The 22,335-nt window shown below is 31.2% G+C and overlaps 3 protein-coding genes and 1 long non-coding RNA gene across 12 annotated transcripts; 2 read left to right on the forward strand and 2 right to left on the reverse strand.

Moving 5' to 3' along the window:
* Window positions 1–3,234: 3,234 nt before the first annotated feature.
* Window positions 3,235–5,801, reverse strand: LOC105669281 (nucleolus and neural progenitor protein). Its single transcript, XM_012362155.2, has 5 exons — window positions 5,403–5,801; window positions 4,763–5,192; window positions 4,472–4,642; window positions 4,191–4,390; window positions 3,235–3,543 (listed from the first exon to the last, which is right to left on the reverse strand). Exons 1-5 carry the CDS (start codon window positions 5,485–5,487, stop codon window positions 3,374–3,376), a joined length of 1,056 nt encoding a protein of 351 aa, XP_012217578.1. The 5' UTR covers window positions 5,488–5,801; the 3' UTR covers window positions 3,235–3,373.
* Window positions 5,802–8,612: 2,811 nt separating this feature from the next.
* LOC105669750 (F-box/WD repeat-containing protein 4-like) lies at window positions 8,613–13,339 on the forward strand. 3 transcript variants are annotated; one of them, XM_067352193.1, is made up of 7 exons: window positions 8,617–9,477; window positions 10,394–10,720; window positions 10,792–10,939; window positions 11,006–11,190; window positions 11,514–11,624; window positions 11,692–11,830; window positions 11,920–13,339. In XM_067352193.1, the coding sequence occupies exons 1-7, from the start codon at window positions 9,293–9,295 to the stop codon at window positions 12,070–12,072; spliced, it is 1,248 nt and encodes a 415-aa protein (XP_067208294.1). In that variant the 5' UTR covers window positions 8,617–9,292; the 3' UTR covers window positions 12,073–13,339. The 3 variants fall into 3 exon arrangements, 2 of the variants coding, with proteins under 2 accessions (XP_067208295.1, XP_067208294.1); XM_067352194.1 differs by lacking the exon at window positions 11,514–11,624 and having other exon boundaries at window positions 8,613–9,477; XR_010889387.1 differs by having other exon boundaries at window positions 8,618–9,477; window positions 10,792–11,153.
* Window positions 13,340–13,436: 97 nt separating this feature from the next.
* On the forward strand, window positions 13,437–20,489 carry LOC105670138 (uncharacterized). Of its 7 annotated transcripts, none has more exons than XM_067352195.1 (8): window positions 13,437–15,156; window positions 15,816–16,081; window positions 17,663–17,974; window positions 18,045–18,192; window positions 18,259–18,437; window positions 18,908–19,018; window positions 19,088–19,229; window positions 19,306–20,489. In XM_067352195.1, exons 2-8 carry the CDS (start codon window positions 15,897–15,899, stop codon window positions 19,456–19,458), a joined length of 1,230 nt encoding a protein of 409 aa, XP_067208296.1. In that variant the 5' UTR covers window positions 13,437–15,156; window positions 15,816–15,896; the 3' UTR covers window positions 19,459–20,489. The 7 variants fall into 7 exon arrangements, 5 of the variants coding, with proteins under 5 accessions (XP_067208296.1, XP_067208300.1, XP_067208298.1 ...); XR_010889388.1 differs by lacking the exon at window positions 13,437–15,156 and having other exon boundaries at window positions 15,218–16,081; window positions 19,306–20,040; window positions 20,210–20,489; XM_067352196.1 differs by lacking the exon at window positions 13,437–15,156 and adding an exon at window positions 15,218–15,736.
* On the reverse strand, window positions 20,180–21,190 carry LOC136998861 (uncharacterized). The gene is made up of 3 exons (XR_010889390.1): window positions 20,867–21,190; window positions 20,537–20,697; window positions 20,180–20,309 (listed from the first exon to the last, which is right to left on the reverse strand). It is a non-coding gene; the product is annotated as an uncharacterized lncRNA (long non-coding RNA).
* Window positions 21,191–22,335: the final 1,145 nt, after the last annotated feature.

The following is a 22,335-nucleotide window of genomic DNA, read 5'->3' on the forward strand; positions in this document are numbered from 1 at the left end:
CTCAAATGTTTTTGGTCTTCCGGAGCGCTCCTTGTCCTCAGTGTCGAAATCGCCACTTCTGAAGCGTTTAAACCAATCTTTACAGGTAGTTTTCGATGGTGCATGTTTGCCGTAGGCTTTCTTAAGCAAACGACCTGCTTCAGCTGCATTTTCTTTCAAGTTGAAGCAGAAAAGCAAAGCTTCCCGCAAATGCTGTTTAGTTGGCACAAAACTCGACATCTTTATTGTTAGAAAAAAAAATTTTTGCGTTGCGATATGTGTTGGTATTATAACTGGTTATTGTTGACAGATGTCCAAGTTAATAAAAAAACACAACTTTAGACATGTATATCGACTACATGTATCGTTAGCGCCATTCATGTGTGAAACCCGGAAATTTAGTTGCGCACCTAGTATACGTGCGCGTTTTATTTTAATAAAAAGTGGATTTATGTTATAAGAAGATAAAAAAAATATAGAGTTGATTGTGTTTTGTTGATGTCACTTGATAGTGTTATTAATAATGCTATAATTGTAATTAAACGTTAAAAAAATATTTTAATTAAACTGTATATTTATTAAAATTCGAAATGTGTACTTGTTGGACCAACATATTATTCAAGATGCATACTTTACTTCGTTAAATTTTTATTGTTGACAAACTGTTGATAGAATATTTTTTTTTTTAATTTTTCACACACTAATATATTGTTATTTTATTCTTTAAAACAGCATTCACCACCAAACAGCATTCTACAACCAAAGTCATCAAACTTACCGGCGTGCCAAGCTTACCACTGTACCTTTAATCGCGAATACTTCATAAAAATGAATCACAGCTGGATGCTACTCTTTCTCGCAGGTAATAAAATTTTTCTTTCTATATTAATATGTGTACTTTAATTTTGGAGATTGTCATTGAATATATTTTTTTGCGCTTCTCTCGTCATTTTTTCACATTAATCATTCACGTTTTAATCGACGAATGTCTCTCGCTTTATTCGAAATTATTATTTCAAAATTTCAATTTTTTATGCTTTTCATTATTTTTATTTATAAGAAATTTATATGTACAGTATATTTATATGACGTATTTTTTAGGTTTACTTTTTACAAGTATTATTATTATTTGCAACTTTTTCATTTATTATTTTTATTACGATGTCGCATATTATTGGCTGCAGTACTGATTGCAATAAAGAACAGTCAGATTACAAATAACTGATATTTCAAAAAAATATTAAATAGACAATAAAAGAAAAATTTCATTTCTCTTTATTTCATGTTTAATTTTATAAAAAAATTTTTTTAAAAGAGATTCACGTTTTTATAGCAGTGTCTTTGTATATTTGTTTATGTCTTTTACAAATTCTACGATTAATGCTACTTGTACAATTTTTAATATGTGATACCGCATAATGCGCGCAACGTTTCTTGCAATAAAATTAGAGATTACAAATTGCTGATGTTTAGGGGATAAAAGATGTTAAAGATGATGAGGTTGACAATCACGATATCCATAGCCTCTTCTATGTTTACAGTGTAATCCGATCAACCATCCCACTAGCGAGGCAGTAATAGTGGTATTGCTGGATTTCGTTGATCTCTGTTAAGAACATTGTGCTATTATATTTACGCTAAGATTAGCTTTTTAATCGTTCAATGCCTCCGTAATTCGTAATATTTCACATAAAACAGACATAAGGTAGAAAAAGTAATTTTATAAAACTGACCTATGCATATGTTTAATAATATACAATATTATATAATGTTTAGAAAAACATTTGACTGAATAATGAAAAGAACGAGACATATATTTTATTAATATTTTGCAAATAAATTAAAAAGATGTAATTTTGAATTTACGATAAATCTAACTGCTTTGATTTTTATTAATTTATATATAAATTAATTGCTATATCTCTTGATCAATCACTCTTTGCTGGGGTTTCATATTAACATTTTTATTTTAGAATAGACGTTAAATTGAAGTTGCCTGGTAAAGTTATCGGCTGGTAATCACGGATGAGAAGAAAAATTTCAAAAGTTGAAGAAAGTTCCGTAAATGTATGCATTGGCCTGCGTGATCAGGATAACTTGTAATTACTTGATTGACATTCATTACGTTGACTCCGCCATCACATCCATAAATGCATCGCGTTATAGTATACTTGTTTCAAACTTCATTTTACGCTTCAGTCCCTACAAATTTTTTCATTTATCCGACGTGCAATAAAAATACTTAATCCAATTTTGAGCTGCTTATATACTTTTTTAATTATTTTTTGTATAATATTACTTGTCCATACGTATTTTAATTAAACTTCCTTGTAAATTAATTATACAATTATTCTCTGCTGCTATTATGAGATAATTTGGAAATGTGTTTAAATAGTTTCACTTTTATTTAGGAAAAAAACATTGATTTGTTTGTAACTTTTTGAATATGAACAGGTTTGAACAACAAAAAGTTAATAATTTTGTGCAAAAAGAGAAAAAATATACAAGAATGTTGTATTTAACACATTTACTGATATGCTATGAAAATCACATAATTCTTTATTTTAAAGGTTTTCATTAAAAAAAAAGAACGGCCAATACTAGTTCAGCATAAATGTCAAATGGGAGAATGGATCTCGTGTGATATAATCAATGATTTTATCTGCTTTTGCAGTGTGCGCGCTATGGACTTTCGGCGAAACTGTCTCTTGCGACCAATGCGGGCGAGAATGCGCCGATATTTGCGGCACTCGGCAATTCCGCGCCTGCTGCTTCAACAACATGCGGAAGAGAAACTCCAATTTCTTCGATGTGAAATTCTGGATGAGACCACGAAGATACGCGGTTCACTTGTACCCGGCCTATGACGCTTAATCATCGCACCGTATATACCTTACACAAATACGGAAGATCCTTCGACAGAAAGCTAGTTACTGCTCAATGTTATTATCTTAGCATCATTCCATTAGAATTGCATAATGCTGTTTGTTTTTCCCTCAGCTCACCCCCCTCAGCCCTCTCCCCCAATAAGATAAATTCGCTTATGGATGCATTTAACTGAAATTAAAGATGTTATGTAGCAGCAGATATTCGGATATAATTCTTTGTATAGTACAAAAATCTCTCTTGCCCGATTTTATATATACATCATTACGCAAGAACGCACTTTGTCACTCGATTATTTAACTAAATGGAACGATGATACATACACATATATAAACAATATCTTTTTTGAAAAAGTACAACTCCAGTTGCTGACATTAAATGTATATTGTATAAATTTATTTTTTGTCGAGATATATGTTACAATATAATGCATACTTATAAACATTAATTTATGTATAATCATATTATACAAGGTTTACTAAAATTAACATAAGAGGTCACATTACCTCTATTGTTTCGATCTGTTTGACTTGAATTTGATTCTTGATTTTGTTTCTCGTTTCCTTTTTTTATTTTTTGGCTCTTCCATTGTTTCTTTATGCTTCCTTGCTAAGGAATTTTCTGCAACATGTGATGCCTTGGGCAGACTTCTTTTGAAAGTTTCTCGATCTATTATTTCTGGACAAAAATTGACATATTATCATAAAGGAAGATATCCACATAATTGTTTAATTGTTAAAACAGCCATTCTTATTTTACTATGACGACGGCAATTTAGTAAAAAACAATAATAAAATATTAAAATAGAAATTTGCTTTAAGCATTATCAGATTCCAAACAAAATATAATCTACAATAGTCTAGAATGAGGTAATATTTAACTTATGGACTTCTAGATATACATAGAAAATTGCAGAAAAATGAAATAAACAATTAAGAATACAATGTTTGACTTAAAATGATTAGCAATTTCACAACCACCGATATCTCAGAAAGATATAATTTTCTTTATAAGAAATATTAGTTATTATTATATGACCAAAAATTCGAATGGCATTTTAATATTTTATATATAATAAAACAATAATTAGTTATTATTATCCTGTTCAAATAATTATAATAGCAATAATTTGATCGATTACTTTTAACAAGATTTTATTCATCAAATAATATTTCTTTTCATTAAAAGATGTGTTTGTCAAGAGTCTTATCTTTAATAAAAATAAGTTTATTTCAATCTTTGCACTTTATGTCGAATGTATATAATAAAAATGAAATATCCTACATATGTGAGAAATTGTATAACATTAATCAATCAATACATACCTCCAGTGTCATCTTTATCAGTGCGTGATGTAGATTCATTTTTTGGCACATCATGAGTCGAAGTATTTTCTTGTGACAGTCTTGAGATGTCAGTCGTGAAGTTATCAGGTGTCATTAAATTTATTTCCTCAGTATTGTCAGATTGTAACTTGAGTAATTTAAACATATTTTTCTGTTGCCAGAGACCATCGTGAGAAAAACTAAAGTATCATATTTTATTTCACATTGAACCCTTAATTCATGGAATTTATAATTAAAATATATAATAGTTGCAAACATACCTCATTTCATTATCTAACCAATCAAAATCAGGCAGCCATAACTTCAAATCACATGGTAAGCTTTGATCCTTTGGAATCCAAGGTAGACCAATAAGTTGAAAGTTTTCTGAACAACGATATAGTCCTTCATACCATTTACAACATTTTTGCAACATTAACTTTGAATAAATCCTAAAAAAATTAGATATATTATTTTATTGTTAAATAAATATTACTATTATTTATGAAAGTAAATAACAACCATAAATAATAGACAAAAGTAAATAATTTAAATTTATAAAAAAATCATACCAAATCCTACTGACAGTGGCATAAGCCATCAAAGAAATAGTCCATGCATGGCCTAATTGAATCCTTGCTTTCAAGAAATGTGCAGCATCTTTTGCAATCTTATCAACTCTGATCATAAGCTTTGCAAAGCCTTGCATTCTCACAAGCACATATTCCAGCATCTGTTTACTTGGTAAAATATATATCTCGCCTTTTGTTTGAATAATAGATTTCAGAGTTTCATATTCTTTTAGCAGATCCATATTATAATAGTTGAGCAATGCTTTATTCAATTGAGCCATCTTTTTCAAACCTTTATCATTTCGAAACTTGCTTTTCATACGATAAATTAAGCGGCTCAAAACTGCAGCTTCTGTGTGTAGAACATCCAATGATTTTAGGTCTTTGATTGCTGTGGCAACTACAGTATTAAGTAGATCTACATTTATAGCTGAAAGTAAAAACAAATTATTTACAAATGTATTTGTGTGATCATTATTAGATACAATATTCGATAATGGTGTTAATTAACATTATATCTAACGCAATATATTATATATAATAGATGCATAGATTGACTAAAATCAGATTATTCAATATTTCTTTATATAACTCATACTGTAAATGTACTTTATTAGTATATAATAGATAACAATTATACCCATTGTTTTTGCATCTAATGGTTTTACATGCCAAGTTGTGCACGGCGGTTGTTCCAAATTAAAAACATTCCAAAGAGCGTCCATTTTTAATAAAATCTTGCAATTATATATATTTTTTTCATTGAGTAAATAGAAAACTGCACTCTAAATAGTATCTTGTCAATAACTTTTGTATATAAAATATCTAAACAAGAACATAACCTTTTTTCGCGCCGATTATTTTCACATCTGTACTACATGGTGCATTTCTAATAATTTATTAGTTTACATGTGATCTAGCATAAGAAACGTATGCAGTATGAATCTACCATTGCCACAGATGTCTATACTAGTACTAGATCGCACAGATGTCTATACTAGTACTAGATCGCTAACTTTAGGCTTTGACGTATGGAAAAACCATTGAGTAAAAAGAAACAGGAGGGAGCGTTTGGTCGTAAAAGTGCAGACGGAAGTGACTATATAAAGTGGTCGCTCAAGATGGCCGCTCAAGGGCGCCAATATTGAATGACTTGTTATGTTTAATTAGGAAATAATGTACAATTAAAAGAAAATAACTATAATAGGCAACAATAATACCAAATTTTAATGACGTTTTTCATTGGGATTGCACTCGTGCAGTATTTCCATAAGAGCAATGTTAAAATCTAAAATCTAAATTTATATTAAATCCTTCGTCCTTACAAAAATTTATCCATGCATTTCTTTGATCCGGATTTTTCGGAAACCTGTTTGTGAGTGAAAATTATTTAGTAATTATTGTGAATCTACAATTTCACAATACTATACATATGATTATAATCTCCAAAATAAAAATCTCATTATTGTTGATAATACTAACCGATGAAACGTTATTCCATGATTTCGAGCTGCTGCTGTTATGCCACAAGCTCTAAAGTATACCATTTTGATCGTTTATTTCCATACACTGTTGCATAAAAGACTATACATTGCATATTAATGCGTACGGCGTACGGTATGCCGCTTGCCGCTATGCTCGAGCATTCCCTCTCACTTTCAAAAAGTGGTCGCTCAAGATGGCTGCCATGACGTACATTCGTCCGCGGATTTACCTAGTCCTGGCTAGTATATGCTTCCTCCTGTTTCTTTTTAAGGTGCAAATTCATGGGACGCTCGTTTCAGCGTTGCCCATAGTCACGTGACTTCGAGTTGACGCTAGCGTCAAGAAAAAAAAGCTGGATTTTTTTAGCTTTAGCGTCAAGTCGTGCGATCTGTGCGATGATCTGTCTGTGCGTGCTATTCGCTATTGGATTTGCATATGTCTCATGTGGTCTTTCAACCTTGTTAATAAAAATGGATGTTATTTAAGTAATAAAAAGTAATAATTGAATTTATTATCCAATACTACATATATATAAAGAAAATAAAAAGAATGAATAAGTAATGAATTAAAAATGATACTTTTTGAGGTTTGGAAGAATCAGCAGTATTGTATTTATTTGCAAAATATATTTTTATAATTATCTTTATATTATATATGTTTAATTATGTAAATTTAATATTAATGTTATGTAAATTTAATTCAATAAAAAGTTATTTTATTATAAATAAAAGCTTGAAATATAATATATACAAATATGCTGTGCATTTTTATTCTATACAATTAATTTTCTAACTTTGAAAAATGCTATTCTTAAGTATTACATTAGAAATTTTCTAATACTGAACAACTATTCTAATATCGTTTTTCCTACTCTACTTATCAAAGTTTGCAATAATATGAAACTTTGTTTAATTGAAAAGATATACATTTTGTATACTTATCAAAATAAATAATATGACATGAAGTAAATATTTTATGTTTGTAAACATATAATAAAAAATATTACATATAATAAAAAAATTATTAATAAACATTTTTTTAACATTTTCGATAAAATAAGTAGAACTGGTAACCAAAGGTTTTTATCTTATTCCTACTTAATTACACATTTTTTAATATTTAAAACAGTAATTATTAATAAAGCGAGTGAAAAAATTAACTGAACAAAATCAGTGACAAAAACTTTTAACAGTTTTGATATATACAAATATTGATGAATACCGACGCAGACCGCTGACTGACGCTAAATTTTACGAGAAACTCTTTTCATGCATTTCTCACATCCAGCGTCAACTTTGTTCACGTGACATATTTGGACGCTAAAAATGAGCGTCGAGCGTCAGCGTGAAAAGGCACCTTTACTCAATGCTCGGCGAGCACACACGGACATGTGACGTCAGCGATTTCGCTTGTGTGGGTATCCTTTCCACTACGGTACCCATGGTACCAGCGAGCTCGAATTGGCATCACTGGGTGAAATCAAATGATACGGAAAAGAGCTACGGAACGGAGAGTGCGTCACAGCTATTGCGTACGATTGTATTCCGCAAGTGATTGGCTGTCTCAATGACGCACTCTCCGTTCCGCAGCTCTTTTCCGTATCATCTGATTTCACCCTAACAGAAGAAAGCAGACCGTCTGCTCTCTCCGCCAATAGTCGGCTCAAAAAGAAGTGGCGGTAAAAGTTTGATTCTTTCTGTACTTTTTGTTGTGTCTTATAGCGTTTTCGATTATACAGGATTTGAACGACCCAGGGTTGGTTAATGACGTCATTGCAACCTCTCCACCAATGAAAGACTTGCATTTATAGTAAAATAGTGATTGATCAACCCTAGATCGTTCAAACCCCGTTTATTCGAAAACGCTATTATTGTTAGCAGAGAGAAGCCTGAGAGGGGCCATGCCCAAGATCTATAGAGAGAAGGTTACCTCATGCGCAAAGAGGGACGAGCGGCAAGAGGGGCAATGATGATCTCATCGGCAAACAGAAGCTATCTCAGACAGCTACTGTTTGTCGATGAGATCATCATGCTCTCCCCTTCCTTCATCGCCCCTCGCCGTCAAGCTGTTTCTAGCTCCCCCCTTACTTCATCGTCTCTCGCCAACACCGGTTTTTCTGAGGTAACCTTCTCTCTATAGATCTTGTTCCCCCGGTATAGTTTGTGCTCCGTCCCTCTATTCCTTAGTCCGTGGTTGTATCGTAGTGTAAAATTTTTCGGTGGTCGTCCGACAGGCGGCACCAGCAAGGCCGCCAGCGATATATAGGCCGGTATTCATAGTCCGTTCTTATATTCAACATCGTCTTAAGTACAAACTTATATTCGCTCTCTTCGTCAGACACAATCTATGTGTGACGAAGAGAGCGAATATAAGTCCGTGCTTAAGACGATTTTGAATATAAGGACGGACTATGAATACCGCCCATTGAAGTGCGATACATCAACACTCGGGCTGCAGTCTCGATCGAAGTAATAAGTCGATGCTTCCGTACGAAACCGGATGCGACGAACAATCCAAAACATCCTCGAACATTCGGGACCGGCTTCTTTATGCGGAGCCAAATGTTAAGGAGCATTCTGTTCGGAGCCGGCATTAGGGTCAGTCGAGAATTAGAGTCGTCGTAGAATTAGATCTAGTCTCGCGAGCGATTAACCAGTATTAAGTGTATTTTGCAAATTGCAATAAAGACCATCATTTATATTGTTAAACCAGTGATATATTCGAACTCCTGATCTACATTATAGTACAGTCGGTGTTAATCCAATCGGAGCACGTGGATTTAATTAAAACGGTTAACGAATATTTTGATACAGTGCACGCGGTGCTCTGACCGTTACAATTATATTAGGAACTAGACGGATATTTGTCCAGTCGTCGAGTCGTTTAATTGGAGAACATTTAGTAGCCACCATATCGTTAACACGTGTAACCTTAAGCTGAAGATATTACACTTTAAAAATAAAAAAGTATAACGTTCAGTAAAGTAAACATACCGGTTATAATATCTATATTCTCACGTGGTAACGTTCAATTAGGAAGACAAAAATGTCTGTTTCGTATAATTTGCCAAACGAGATATTAGAAAAAATTTTCAATTTCTGTGATGTTTATACTTTATCACAGATTAGTATGGTATGCATACAATTTAATAATGTGGCAAAATATATACTAATAAAAAAAAGTGAACATTTGCTTGTCACGAATCAGAAATCGGAAAAATTTTGTGAACGGTAAGTTAAATAAAGCTTACTCTTTATTTATATTTTGATTTATTCTAGAACAGTGCTTGGAAATAGTCGAGCATTTCAGCCGATTTCCGTAGCCGACGTCTTCTTTCCTCTCCTCATCGGGCGCGCCAAAGTTGCTCGGACCAGCGAGTGTTAGAAGCGACACTATTAATTTATGAGTGGAATGTTCTCTCTTTATTATTAAAATTTATTAAAATTTATAAAAAATATTTTTCTATTTTCAAATTTATTATGTTGAAATATTTCAATAGATTTTCACGTCACCAATAAAGTACTATTGCTAACGCGTTTTTTTTTCTCTTGTTTTTTTTTTTTTTTTTTTTTTTTAGTCATTGGCGTTATTCAGAGTTCGTTCTTATCTCTAAAATTCTCTTAAGTATGATCCTAAAATGCTATGAAGCAATCAGAAAGCCATATTAATATCTTAAGACAGTACTTAAGATAATTCTGGAATAAGAACGGACTATGAATACCGCCCATAAAAGGCCATTTTATCTTATAAAAAACCAAAAAAATTTAATCTTTTTTATATGGCTTTTTATATGGCTTTTGGCTTCTATTTTTCGTAAATTTCATTTTTTTTGGCTGCGTGGCTTGAAAAATTTTTTCAAATCGACCGTCTGTAGTGTATTAGCTTATGTACTTTAATTACAGAAAAAGAGTTTTTATTCTACACGGTCAAAAAAGGTATAGTGTATTTGAAAGAAATTGGTAAAACAGACCACTTTAGAATTATCTTAAGTTACAACTTTTTATCTTATTTTTAGCAAAACTTGATTTAGTTTTTTAATTATATCTTTTTAAAATAAATTTCAATATTTATATATTTTCAGAAGATAGATGTTCATGATTTTACATAAGATCACATTGAAGAACACATGTCTTATTTTTTTTACAGATGTAAACCACTATTATCTTCAGATATAAATTCTAAATTTATTACAAGTTACAACTGGATACATAAAAAATGTAAAAGGAGACGAATATATAAAATGGAGGAAATAAATATAGAGCAAGAACATTCCTATTTGTATAGATTTCAGTTCAAAAATCGAAGCGTACAAATGACTAGAAATATGGTTTGGTCATTTTGTGAGGGTGATCTTCTTGCTTTTAAACGCGCAAAGAACGGTACAATTAAAAAGGGTAAAAATATTTTGAAAACTGACAAGGCTTTTATTGAAACTTATACTCATTGCGGTAATTATATTATAAGTGGCGACAGGTAAGTATTTATTTATGAACTGTGTTTTATGTTTATTTCTTTTTTTTTTTTTTTTTCAAAATTTTTTTCAGAGAAGGTATTATTAACCGCTGGGAAATTAAAGATAATCAAAAGGATTTTTTACGTAAACCTTTAAAAATACATAATGTGCATTATAAAATTCAACTAATAAACGCAACATCGCAACACATTATAACTGGTTCTAAAAATTTATTAAAGGCAAGATTAAAGAAAAATTGCAATAATGCTATGTTAATGTAGTATGTAAAAAGTTTGTTTTTGTAGATACTGAAATATTCAGATGATAGAAAAGGTTGTACGGAAGAAAACGAAATATTTTGTGGCAACAGATATTATATTGAATCAATCTCATTTGACCCTAAAGGAACAAAATTTGCGGTTACTTCCACTGATTGTTCAGGCTTTCCTCCTCGTAAGTCGTCGTTTCTAATTTACGATTTTGATAAAAGGTAAGTTATGTTTCAATTAATTAATCGGTTTCTACAAATGTTTGATTGAACATTGACTACATTTACACGTCAATCTCAATTGGATATAGTAACATCCATAGTTATGAAACCCGATTGACGTTGTGTAAATGTACTCATGGACTATGTTTATACAGACACTATTATATGATCCGATTTAATAACATTTCTAATTATAATTTACAAAAACGATTTAATAACCCGAAAATTCTAAAAAATATAAAACTGTAAAAATACAATATATATGAACCTAACCAAGTACGTATGTTTGGAATATACAACAAACTAATGTAAAGGAATTTTAGTTATCAGATAATGAATATAAAATATGATGATCCTTGTCGGCAACTAATATGGGAGGATACTCACACTATTCTCATGCGTTTTGATTATTCTATTAAAAAAATGGATTTGAGGTAATAAATCTTATTGTTAATATCAATTAGCCATTCAATTTGTTTATATTTGTTACTGTGATTTCAGAACATCCGAATTTGTACGTACATGGGATTCTTCCAAATATCGCCCGTCACGCTGTTGCTCATCAGATAATATAAACACTTTTATGACAGGGCATTATATGGTTGTTATGTGGGATCAGAGACAAAGTGTTGCCATTCAAGTTTGTATTATTTTCAAATTTTTCGTATCTTGTACTTTAGTGAATTAGTGAATTAGTGAATTATTATTAACTCTCTTGAAAATTTTTAGACGTATGATATAAATGGCTCAATATATGCTTTAGAATTTGATAGTTCCCATATGTATGCTGTTGCCGGAAATGGTCTTTATGAATTGGACTTTACGAGAAAAACCTACTTTAATCATAAAAAAATAAAAACGTTTTTTGGCAATTTTTATTAAATAAAAAATGTGTGAAAATTCTTTTTATTATATTTTGATTATTTACATAAATTCAATGAACTCTATACAATCTGGAAAACGCCGTGCTGCTCAACATGCGATCATACAAAGAGAGCATTTGGATTATTTCATTTTTTTCTGTTGTAGACTCTCTTCATTAAAGTCTATTCATGTATATATTCATATGTATACTCTACACATATGTATATAAAAAATGGAGGTTTTAATAAGCTTACGAAGAAATGAATCAAAACAATCCCACTACCTTTCTTTGTCTAACCACTCGTTTATATTGTTCGTATGATAATTCCCAAAACAAAAAAAGATCTATAGAGAGAAGGTTACTTCAATAAAACCGGTTGTTGACGAAGGACGATGAAGGAAGGAATGAGCTTGAAACAGCTTGTGGCGTGAGGCGATGAAGTAAGGGGGGAGCTAGAAACAGCTTGATGGCGAGGGGCGATGAAGGAAGGGGAGAGCATGATGATCTCATCGACAAACAGTGGCTTAGTTTACACCGATTGTTTAGTACACGTATCAAATACTAAATCAGCTTTTTTGATTGGTGTAGATTTTACACTAAACGATTTATACCTATCGGAGAAGCAGATTTAGTATTTGATACGCGTACTAAACAATCGGTGTAAACTAGAGTCCCTATATATAGAGTCTGGCCACGCTTGTGTTTATTTTTATTGGTCGAAACAAAGTTTGGAAAAACATGGCGGAACCAATAAGAATTCTTATAGAAAGTATAATAATTTGAAAAGAAATAGAAGAAAATTAATAACAATTAATATTACTCTTTTCTAGAAATTTTTAATTGAAAAATAAAGAAAAATTAACTAATAATACTTAAAATCATATCATTACAGTACATAATATTATTACTTATATATTCAGTATTACAATAATGTTTGTATCACAATAATAAATAAAACTCATTTAAATAAAACTTATTATAAATAAAACTTATTGTAAATAAAACTATTAAAAACAATATGAGGTTAAAATTACAATTTTTATGACAAATCCTACTTTTTTATAATATCATTATTCTTAGATATTTTATTTTAGAAACCATATACCAAATAATTGTACTTACTTTTATAGGCTTCACTCTGCTTTTATTAATACTATCAATTTGTAGTCGAATAAAATGTAGCCAATGAAAGTTTTATTCCATAAATATGGTAAACACAAGATGCGTCTATGCATATACCGCCGCCATGTTTTTCCAAAACTAATCGAGTGGCCAGACCACGGACTAAGGAATAGAGGGACGGTGCACAAGCTGTACCGTGGAGCACGTTTGCGGCGGGGGGGGGCCGCCATATTCGTTTAGTAATCACCACACATAGAACTCACTATTTGCGTATATGTGAGAAATGAAAGTCAGGGGGTCGATTGTGTATCTTTGTCGACTTTCCTCGCCTCTCGTATTTTCATCTCACATGAAAAAATACGCGCGATTGGCTATAAGCGTAGTGAAAATGCGATATCCTTAGGCTCACGAGAGTGAAAATCACAGATGTGAGATGTGAGTGCGAGCAATGGTCGAATGTTTGTATATCATATTGTATTATCATATATAACCAAGTACAATCGGCTGTGTTCCAATATTATTTTTATCATTATAATTCATTATAATTTGAAAATAATGAACGTTACTGAGAAACAAAAAGACTTAATGATCCGTTTCATGCAACAACACCCCGATTTTGGAAGGATAATGTAGATACAAATAAGATATAAAATATAAATATGTCATATGAATTTATATCCATTGTGCGTTACGTTTGATATCTATATATACCAATTTTTTTTATTTCTCTAAAATATTTAATATTTATTTTGTTCATAATATTTTTTTATATTGTCTAATTCTAAATCAAAAATAAAATATAATTTATTTGTATCTATATACCTGTACAATTTGAGAAATGTATTATCCGAGATATCAAATGGATCCTGTGTATCCCTCAATCTTCTCCTTATTATATTTAAATTTCTTTGCTGCCTTTTATTCCTATCTCTCTCATTTTCTTCTATCATCAGCAACATAACCAAATCCATTTTTTATACGCTGGCTCCGTGAGACTGCACAATACGATGCAAATTCGACACAATTTGACTGAATTCGACATCTAAATACTTGTCGAATAATCTCACGTGAAATAATTCGCATTTTCACTATAGTGAAATTTACACAATCAAGTGAATGTTCACTTTTGTTATTTTCACTAGGTTTTGAAATACACAATCGACCCCCAGATCCTGCGCACAATAAACAAAATAGGAAATAGAAATAGAAATAATTATTAAATATTAGAAATAAGAAATTGGAATTATTTATTTTAAAAATAAAAAGAATAGAAAAAATTAATGCATAAATTAAGAAATAAGAATTGGAACTAATTAATATATTTTATTCTCTTGTTAGATGTAAAATAATTTCTCTTTTTAATATTAAATGTTTATTGCTATTTCTAATATTTTGTCTACTGTATGCAGAGCCTCAGAGTAATAAAAGTTAAAGTATTTTATAAAATTTATAATACAACAATAATAAAATTGCCTAATCTCTTTATGCTTGTCACTCGTTATGTCTAGTGGCACCACTACACGAGTGTAACCATGTCACAGACACAGAATCTCTGTGTGAGAATCGCTACATCAATATGGCGGAAAGCAGTCCCCCTCGCACGCTTGAGTTACCATCCCCTCTCGCCTAAACTAGGACTTTAGACTCAGTCCCTCTATTCTTTAGGCCGAATTTCCACTGAGCGCGTCGCGTCACGCGTCATCCAATCAAAACACATATTTTATATGTGTTGTATAATACATATTATAACATATATGAAATGTGTGTTTTGATTGGTGACGCATGACGCGACGCACTCAGTGGAAATTCAGCCTTAGTCCGTGGTTTTTGTTCAATATTCAATGAGCAATAGAGAGAATAATACTTTAGTGTTGCTTGTGTCTCTTGGTGGAAAACTATCAAAGAACAGACCTATAGCTTCTGTTTGCCGATGAGATCATCATTGCCCCTCTTGCCGCTCGTCCATCTTTGCGAATGAGGTAACCTTCTCTCTATAGATCTTGTGTTCTTTATAGCTGAACTGGCTACATTAGTTCAGAGTTTATTTTTCTCCTTCTAATGTGGAGGGAAAAAGATAAACTTTGAACTAGTGCAGCCAGTTCAGCTATAAAGTACAGACCTAAGAAGTTTATTGTGATTAGGTTAGGTTGTCTTCTAAGGTAATTTTTCACCAAGAGACACAAGCGACACAAAAGTATTATTCTCTCTGTTGCTCATTGAATATCAAACAAAGACAGAGTCATACTTGTGTCGATTTGTGTCAATTTGTGTCCTTTGCTGGAAAACAACCTAAGTTGCTCGAACTTTGTAAAGATTGAGAAGGCAAGGAGTGGGGGAGAAAAATGGCGCAAACGAGAATATCTGTATCTTTGGGCTTGTTCGTTTTAGCTGCACTGGGGCAGCTCTGGGTCTGCTCTAAACAAGATAATACAGGACAAACTATTTATCTGTCCTGTATTATCCTGTGTAGAGCAGACCCAGAGCAGCCCCAGTGTAGCTAAAACGAACAAGCCCTTTAGTGCTTTAGGAAGAGAAGAGTTGCATCGTGGCCACCATATCGTAAACACGTGTAACCTTAAGCTGAAGACATTCCACTTTAAAAATTAAAAAGTATAATAAATTCAGTATTTAATTTCAGTATAATAAGTTCAGTGAAGTGAACATACCGGTTATAATATCTATATTCTCACGTGATAACGTTCAATTAGGAAGAACAAAAATGTCTGTTTCATATAATTTGCCAAACGAGATATTAGTAAAAATTTTCAATTTCTGTGATGTTTATACTTTATCACAGATTAGTATGGTATGCATACAATTTAATAATGTGGCAAAATATATACTAATGAAAAAAAGTGAACATTTGCTTGTTACAAATCAGAAATCGGAAAAATTTCGTGAACGGTAAGTTAAATAAAACTTAATTTTATTTATATTTTAATTTATTCTAGAACAGTGCTTGGTATTAATCGAGCATTTCAGCCGATTTCCGTAATTGACGATCCTTTTCCTCTTCTCATTGAACGCGCCAAAGCTGCTCGAACCAGCGTCGAGTGTTATAGCGTTTTCGATTATACAGGATTTGAACGACCCAGGGTTGATCAATCACTATTTTACTATAAATGCAAGTCTTTCATTGGTGGAGAGGTTGCAATGACGTCATTAACCAACCCTGGGTCGTTCAAATCCTGTATAATCGAAAACGCTATTAGGAGCGGCACTATTAATTTATGAATGGAGTTTTCTCTCTTAATTATTGAATTTTATGAAAATTTATGAAATTTATTAAAATTTATTAAAAATACTTTTTTTATTTTTAATTTATTATGCAAAAATATTTTAATAGATTTTCTCGTCACCAATGAGCTACTATTGTTGACGCGTTTTTTTCCCTCTATCACTTTTTTTTTTTTTTTTTAGTTATTGAGCGATATTCAGAGTCCGTTTTTATCTTTAAGATTTTCTTAAGTATGGTTCCTAAAATGTTATAAAGCAATCAAAAAGCCATATTAGTATCTTAAAACAGTACTTGAGATAATTCTGGAATAAGAACGAACTAGGTTAAGAAAATCTAATCTTTTTGATATTTAATTCTTTTAAATTAAGAATTTATTATTTTTTGTCTTTAATAGAATAAGCCTATAAGGAAAACCACACAAAAAGAAATCCTAGAGCGGCTGCGTCATGTGCGATAAAAAAAGGAAAGAAAGCGTCAACCACAGAAATCGGTTGAAAACTCAACTAATTCTGAGCACTGTTCTAGAATTTTCTTCTCATCACGTTGCCTGCCGAATCGATTTTTTATATTATTCCGTTTTTTATTAGCGGAGACGATGCAATGACATCATTAATCACTTCTAAATTAATCCAAGTTTGTCCAATTAAAATTACTAATTAAAAAGTGTTCTTAGCAAAAATACTTTTTCTTAAATCTAATACAATATTTGTCGATAAAACTTTTTTAAATATTAACGTTAAAGGAATCCTAAAGTGATCTGTTTTACCAATTTTTTTCAAATACACTATACCTTTTTTTGGTTGTGTAAAATGAAAAATCCTTTTTAGTAATTAAAGTACATATACTAATACACTACGGACGGCCGACTTGAAAGAATTTTTCAAGCCAGATACAGTATCTGTTTTACTTTTTATTTTTCGTAAATTTTGTTTTTTTTGGCTGCATGGCTTAAAAAATCTTTTCAAATGTCTGTAGTGTATTAGCATATGTACTTTAATTACAGAAAAAGAGTTTTTATTCTACACGGTCAAAAAAGGTATAGTGTATTTGAAAGAAATTGATAAAACAGACCACTTTAGAATTATCTTAAGGTACAACTTTTTATCTTATTTTTAGCAAAACTTGATTTAATTTTTTAATTATATCTTTTTAAAATAAATTTCAATATTTATATATTTTCAGAAGATAGATATTTATGATTTTACATAAGATTACATTGAAGAACACATGTCTTATTTTTTTTACAGATGTAAACCACTATTATCTTCAGATATAAATTCTAAATTTATTACAAGTTACAACTGGATATATAAAAAATATAAAAAAAGACAAATAAATGACGTAATGGAAGGCTACGGCATCAATCATATAAATAATAATAAATGCGTACTAATGACTAAAAATACGGTTTGGTTTTGTGGAACAAATAGCAATAAACTTCATGCTTATAATCGCGCAAAGAACGGTACTATTGAAAAGGGTAAAAAGATTCTGTGTACTGACAACGCTTTGATTAAATGTTTTGCTCTTTGCGATGATTATATTATAAGTAGCGACATGTAAGTATTTATTTATGAACTACGTTTTATGTTTATTTCTTTTTTTTATTTTTGACAAAAATTTTTGTAGAAATGGTGTTATTAATCGTTGGGAAATTAAGAATGATCAAAATAACTTTTTTTTGGAACGTTTAAAAATACATGATGTGCATTCTAGAATTATACAAATAAACGCAACATCGCAACACATTATAACTGCTTCTAAAAATTCAATAAAGGTATGTTTAAAGAAAAATTGTAATAATGCTATGTTAATGTAGTATGTAAAAAGTATGTTTTTGTAGATACTGAAATATACAAATGATAGAAGAGGTTGTACGGAAGAAAACGAAATATTTTGTGGAGACGTCTCATCTTATATAAAATCAATCTCATTTGACCCTATAAGAACAAAATTTGCGGCTAATTCCATATATAGATATATTTGTAAGTCGTCGTTTCTAATTTACGATATTGATAAAAGGTAAGTTATGTTTCAATTAATTAATCAATTTCTACAAATGTTCGATTGAACATTGACTACATTAACACGTCAATCTCAATTGGGTATAGTAAGATCCGTAGTTATGAAACTCGATTAACGTTGCCGTGTAAACGTACTCTTTGGGCTTGTTCGTTTTAGCTGCACTGGGGCAGCTCTGGGTCTGCTCTAAACAAGATAATACAGGACAAACTATTTATCTGTCCTGTATTATCCTGTGTAGAGCAGAACCAGAGCAGCCCCAGTGTAGCTAAAACAAACAAGCCCTTTGATTATGTTTATATAGACACTATTATATCATCCGATTTAATAACATTTCTAATTATAACTTACAAGGACGGTTTGATAACCCAAAAATTCTAAAAAGTATGAAACTGCAGAAATATAATACATATTAACCTAATCAAGTATATTTGGAATAATATACAACAAACTAATGTAAAAAATTTTAGTTATCAGATAATAAATAAAAATTTTGAAAGTGGATGTGTGCAACTAATATGGGAGAATCCTCACACTATTCTCACGTGTTTTTATAATTCTATTAAAAAAATAGATATAAGGTAATAAATCTTATTGTTAATACTAGTTAAGCTTTCAATTTTTTCATATTTGTTGTACTATAATTTCAGAACATCCAATTTTGTTGTACGTAGTTGGGATTTTCCCAAATATTACGCTTTGTGTTGCTCATCAGATAATATGTACACTTTTATGACGGGGCATTATAGAGCTGCTCACTTATGGGATCAGAGACAGAATGTGGCCATTCAAGTTTGTATTATTTAAAAATTTTTTGTATCTTGTACTTTATTAGTAAATTATTATTAACTCTCTTGAAAATTTTTAGACGTATGTAAATCGCTTAAAGATACATTCTCTAGAATTTGATAGTACCCATATGTATGGTTGTACAATGGGTGGTCTTTTTGAATTGGACTTTACGGAAAAGAACCACTTTAACCACAAAGGAATAAAAAAGCATTTTAGCAATATTTATTAAATAAAAGAAAATTGATTGAAAATTTTTTTTATTATGTTTAAATGCTTATATAAATTCAGTGAACTCTATATAAACTAGAGCACTAAAGATACAGGTATTCTCGTCTGCGCCATTTTTGTCCCATTCCCCCACTCCTTACCCTCTCGATCTCAACAAAGTTCGAGCAGCTTAGGCCGGTATTCATAGTCCGTTTTTATATTCAAGATTGTTTTAAGCACGAACTTATATTCGCTCTTTTCGTCAGACACAATCTATGTGTGACGAAGAGAGCGAATATAAGTCCGTGTTTAAGACGATTTTGAATATAAGAACGGACTATGAATACCGCCCTTAGAAGACTAGAGAGTCTTTAATTAAAGCACTAAAGATGTAGGTATTCTACCGTCTGCTCTGGTCTCCGCCATTTCTGTTCCGTTCCCCCACTCCTTGCCCTCATGCCTCTGTCACTGAGCTGACAAGTTTATGATAATTAGGTTATGGTTTCTAAGCTGCTCGAACTCTGTGTTTACGTGTATTTTGATTATCCGAATGTGAACAAAAAGAGAGTCTTGTACACCAACCAAATCATCGTGCTTCTGTGAAGTAAGTTTATTCTCTTAAATTTCTAATTTACGTAGCTTTTTCTGTTTGTTTAGAATCATGGATCGTTTTTTTAAGTGTAGTTTAGATTTGTCACCGTTTGAAATGACATAAATATGAATAACTGTAATCAATAAGGACATTTATCTTATAAGCAGTTTTTTTATTTCAGAAACATTTTGAAGAATTACAGTTTGAGACTGGTCGAGCAGATAATTGGCAAAAATTAAAACCAAACGCCATACCAACACTTTTCGATATACCTGATCCATCTGCAATTAATAAAAATGAAACAGATGAACCAAATACAAATGCCATTGCTGAGAAAGACGTAAATTTTTTCATTAATCTTATGTTTATATTTAATTACTCGTACGATGTGTACAAGAGTATTAGTCACGCCCATAAATATAATAATAATAAATAAATGAATAAATAAACAAACAAATTAATACATGTCATTTCTTTTATCTTACTGTAATGTATCATAGAAACTTACGTCTTTCTCAGCAGTGGCATTTGTATTTGGTTCATCTGTTTCATTTTTATTCATTGCAGGTGGATCAGGTATATCGAAAAGTGTTGGTATGGCGTTTGGTTTTTTAATTATCGCCAATTATCTGCTTGATCAATCTCAAACTATGATTCTTCAAAATGTTTCTGAAATACAAAAATTGCTTATAAGATAAATGTCTTTATTGATTACAGTTATTCATATTTATGTAATTTCAAACGGTGACAAATCTAAACTACACTTAAAAAAACGATCCATGATCCTAAACAAACAGAAAAAGCTACGTAAATTGGAAATTTAAGAGAATAAACTTACTTCACAGAGACGCGAATATTTGGTTGGTGTCCAAGACTCTCTGCGGAGATTACGTATCCATTGCTGTCGACGAATATCATCCACAAGAAATGCAAATACTCGAACACCGTTTTCTGTTTTATTGGTACAATTGACCGCAACGCAGCAAGACATTTATCTTTTTTTTTGTTTACAGTGGGATACACGCAAATACAGAGTTCGAGCAGCTTAGAAACCATAACCTAATTATCATAAACTTGTCAGCTCAGCGATAGAGGCGAGAGGGCAAAGAGTGGGAGAACGGAACAGAAATGGCGGAGACCAGAGCAGACGGTAGAATACTCACGTTTATAGTGCCTTACTTTAATCCATAGACATAATAAGTATAGACTGAGCATCCTTTGTATAAGCGGTGATGTATACAATGAGAGAGAGAAAAAATATTAAGATGAGTTTCTCTCTCTTTTCAATGCCAGAGAGTGGGAAGCACTTCTCCTCATCCGCCGGCGCCGGTTCGTCGTTTCCTATGTCTATGGAAATAGACATAGGAAACGACGAACCGGCGCCGGCGAATGAAGAGAAGTGCTCCCCACTCTCTGGCATTGAAAAGAGAGAGAAACTCATCTTAATATCTTTTCTCTCTCTCATTGTATACATCACCGCTTATACAAAGGATGCTCAGTCTATACTTACTATGTCTATGCTTTAATCAGAGTGACGCCATACAACTATCATTTATGATTGGTCCGCCATGTTTAAGCTATTCCTAGCAGTTTTTGAATCGTACTATTTTCAAGATTGTGTATTTATTTTAATAAATGGAAATAAATAGATGTTATATATAAAATAATGTTATTTGTTATACAAAATAATATTATTATAACAAAAATAATATTATTGCACAAAATATTTGCATAAAATAATGTTATCACAACCAAAATAATAATGTTATTGCATATAATAAAACTTAATTATTAAAAATAAAACTTAATTTTTTAAAACTTAAAAAACATTAATTTTACTTAAAAGAATGGTGCACTGCCATAGATTTACTCTCATAATATTTGCGATTTGGTAATAAAAATCTACGCTTATTTTTAAATTTTAAACGCACTGTAGCAAATTGTTAAATAAATTTAAACGCAAATTATAACAATCTAGAATATGATCTGTGAAAACAGAATTAATTTTATTTACTAAAAATTTATGTAAATTTATATTACGCATTTTTTGAAAATTTTCTAGTGAAATATCTTTTAAAACATCGCAATTTTCAGTTTATTTTGACTGGTCGTCTTAGGCCGGCGTCACATAGAACCCGTAATCCGTAATCCGCACCGAAAGTCCGCAAAAGTTACTAGGGATTGCGTCCGTAACGTTACGTGTGTTTTATCTCCTTGTGTCCCATGGAGCCGTAATTCCATGAAATTTCCGTAAAAGTTACTAAAAGTTACTAGTTATTACTAGTAATGCTTTTTTTAATTTTATTT

This window comes from Linepithema humile, chromosome 3 (genome assembly GCF_040581485.1).
Source record: "Linepithema humile isolate Giens D197 chromosome 3, Lhum_UNIL_v1.0, whole genome shotgun sequence".
NCBI classification, from domain to species: domain Eukaryota; kingdom Metazoa; phylum Arthropoda; class Insecta; order Hymenoptera; family Formicidae; genus Linepithema; species Linepithema humile.

Bases quoted from the DNA above. Each gene is read 5' to 3' on its own strand.
- LOC105669281 (XM_012362155.2), bottom strand. From the start codon at position 5,487: ATGGACGCTCTTTGGAATGTTTTTAATTTGGAACAACCGCCGTGCACA. The intron at 4,643-4,762 runs GTATGATTTTTT...TAATTTTTTTAG, and splicing joins GCCACTGTCAGTAGGATTTG to GATTTATTCAAAGTTAATGT. The intron at 3,544-4,190 runs GTATGTATTGAT...ATTTTTGTCCAG, and splicing joins TGATAAAGATGACACTGGAG to AAATAATAGATCGAGAAACT.
- LOC105669750 (XM_067352193.1), top strand. From the start codon at position 9,293: ATGTCTGTTTCGTATAATTTGCCAAACGAGATATTAGAAAAAATTTTC. The intron at 9,478-10,393 runs GTAAGTTAAATA...TTTTTTTTACAG, and splicing joins TCGGAAAAATTTTGTGAACG to ATGTAAACCACTATTATCTT. The intron at 11,625-11,691 runs GTAATAAATCTT...CTGTGATTTCAG, and splicing joins ATTAAAAAAATGGATTTGAG to AACATCCGAATTTGTACGTA.
- LOC105670138 (XM_067352195.1), top strand. From the start codon at position 15,897: ATGTCTGTTTCATATAATTTGCCAAACGAGATATTAGTAAAAATTTTC. The intron at 16,082-17,662 runs GTAAGTTAAATA...TTTTTTTTACAG, and splicing joins TCGGAAAAATTTCGTGAACG to ATGTAAACCACTATTATCTT. The intron at 19,230-19,305 runs GTTTGTATTATT...GAAAATTTTTAG, and splicing joins GACAGAATGTGGCCATTCAA to ACGTATGTAAATCGCTTAAA.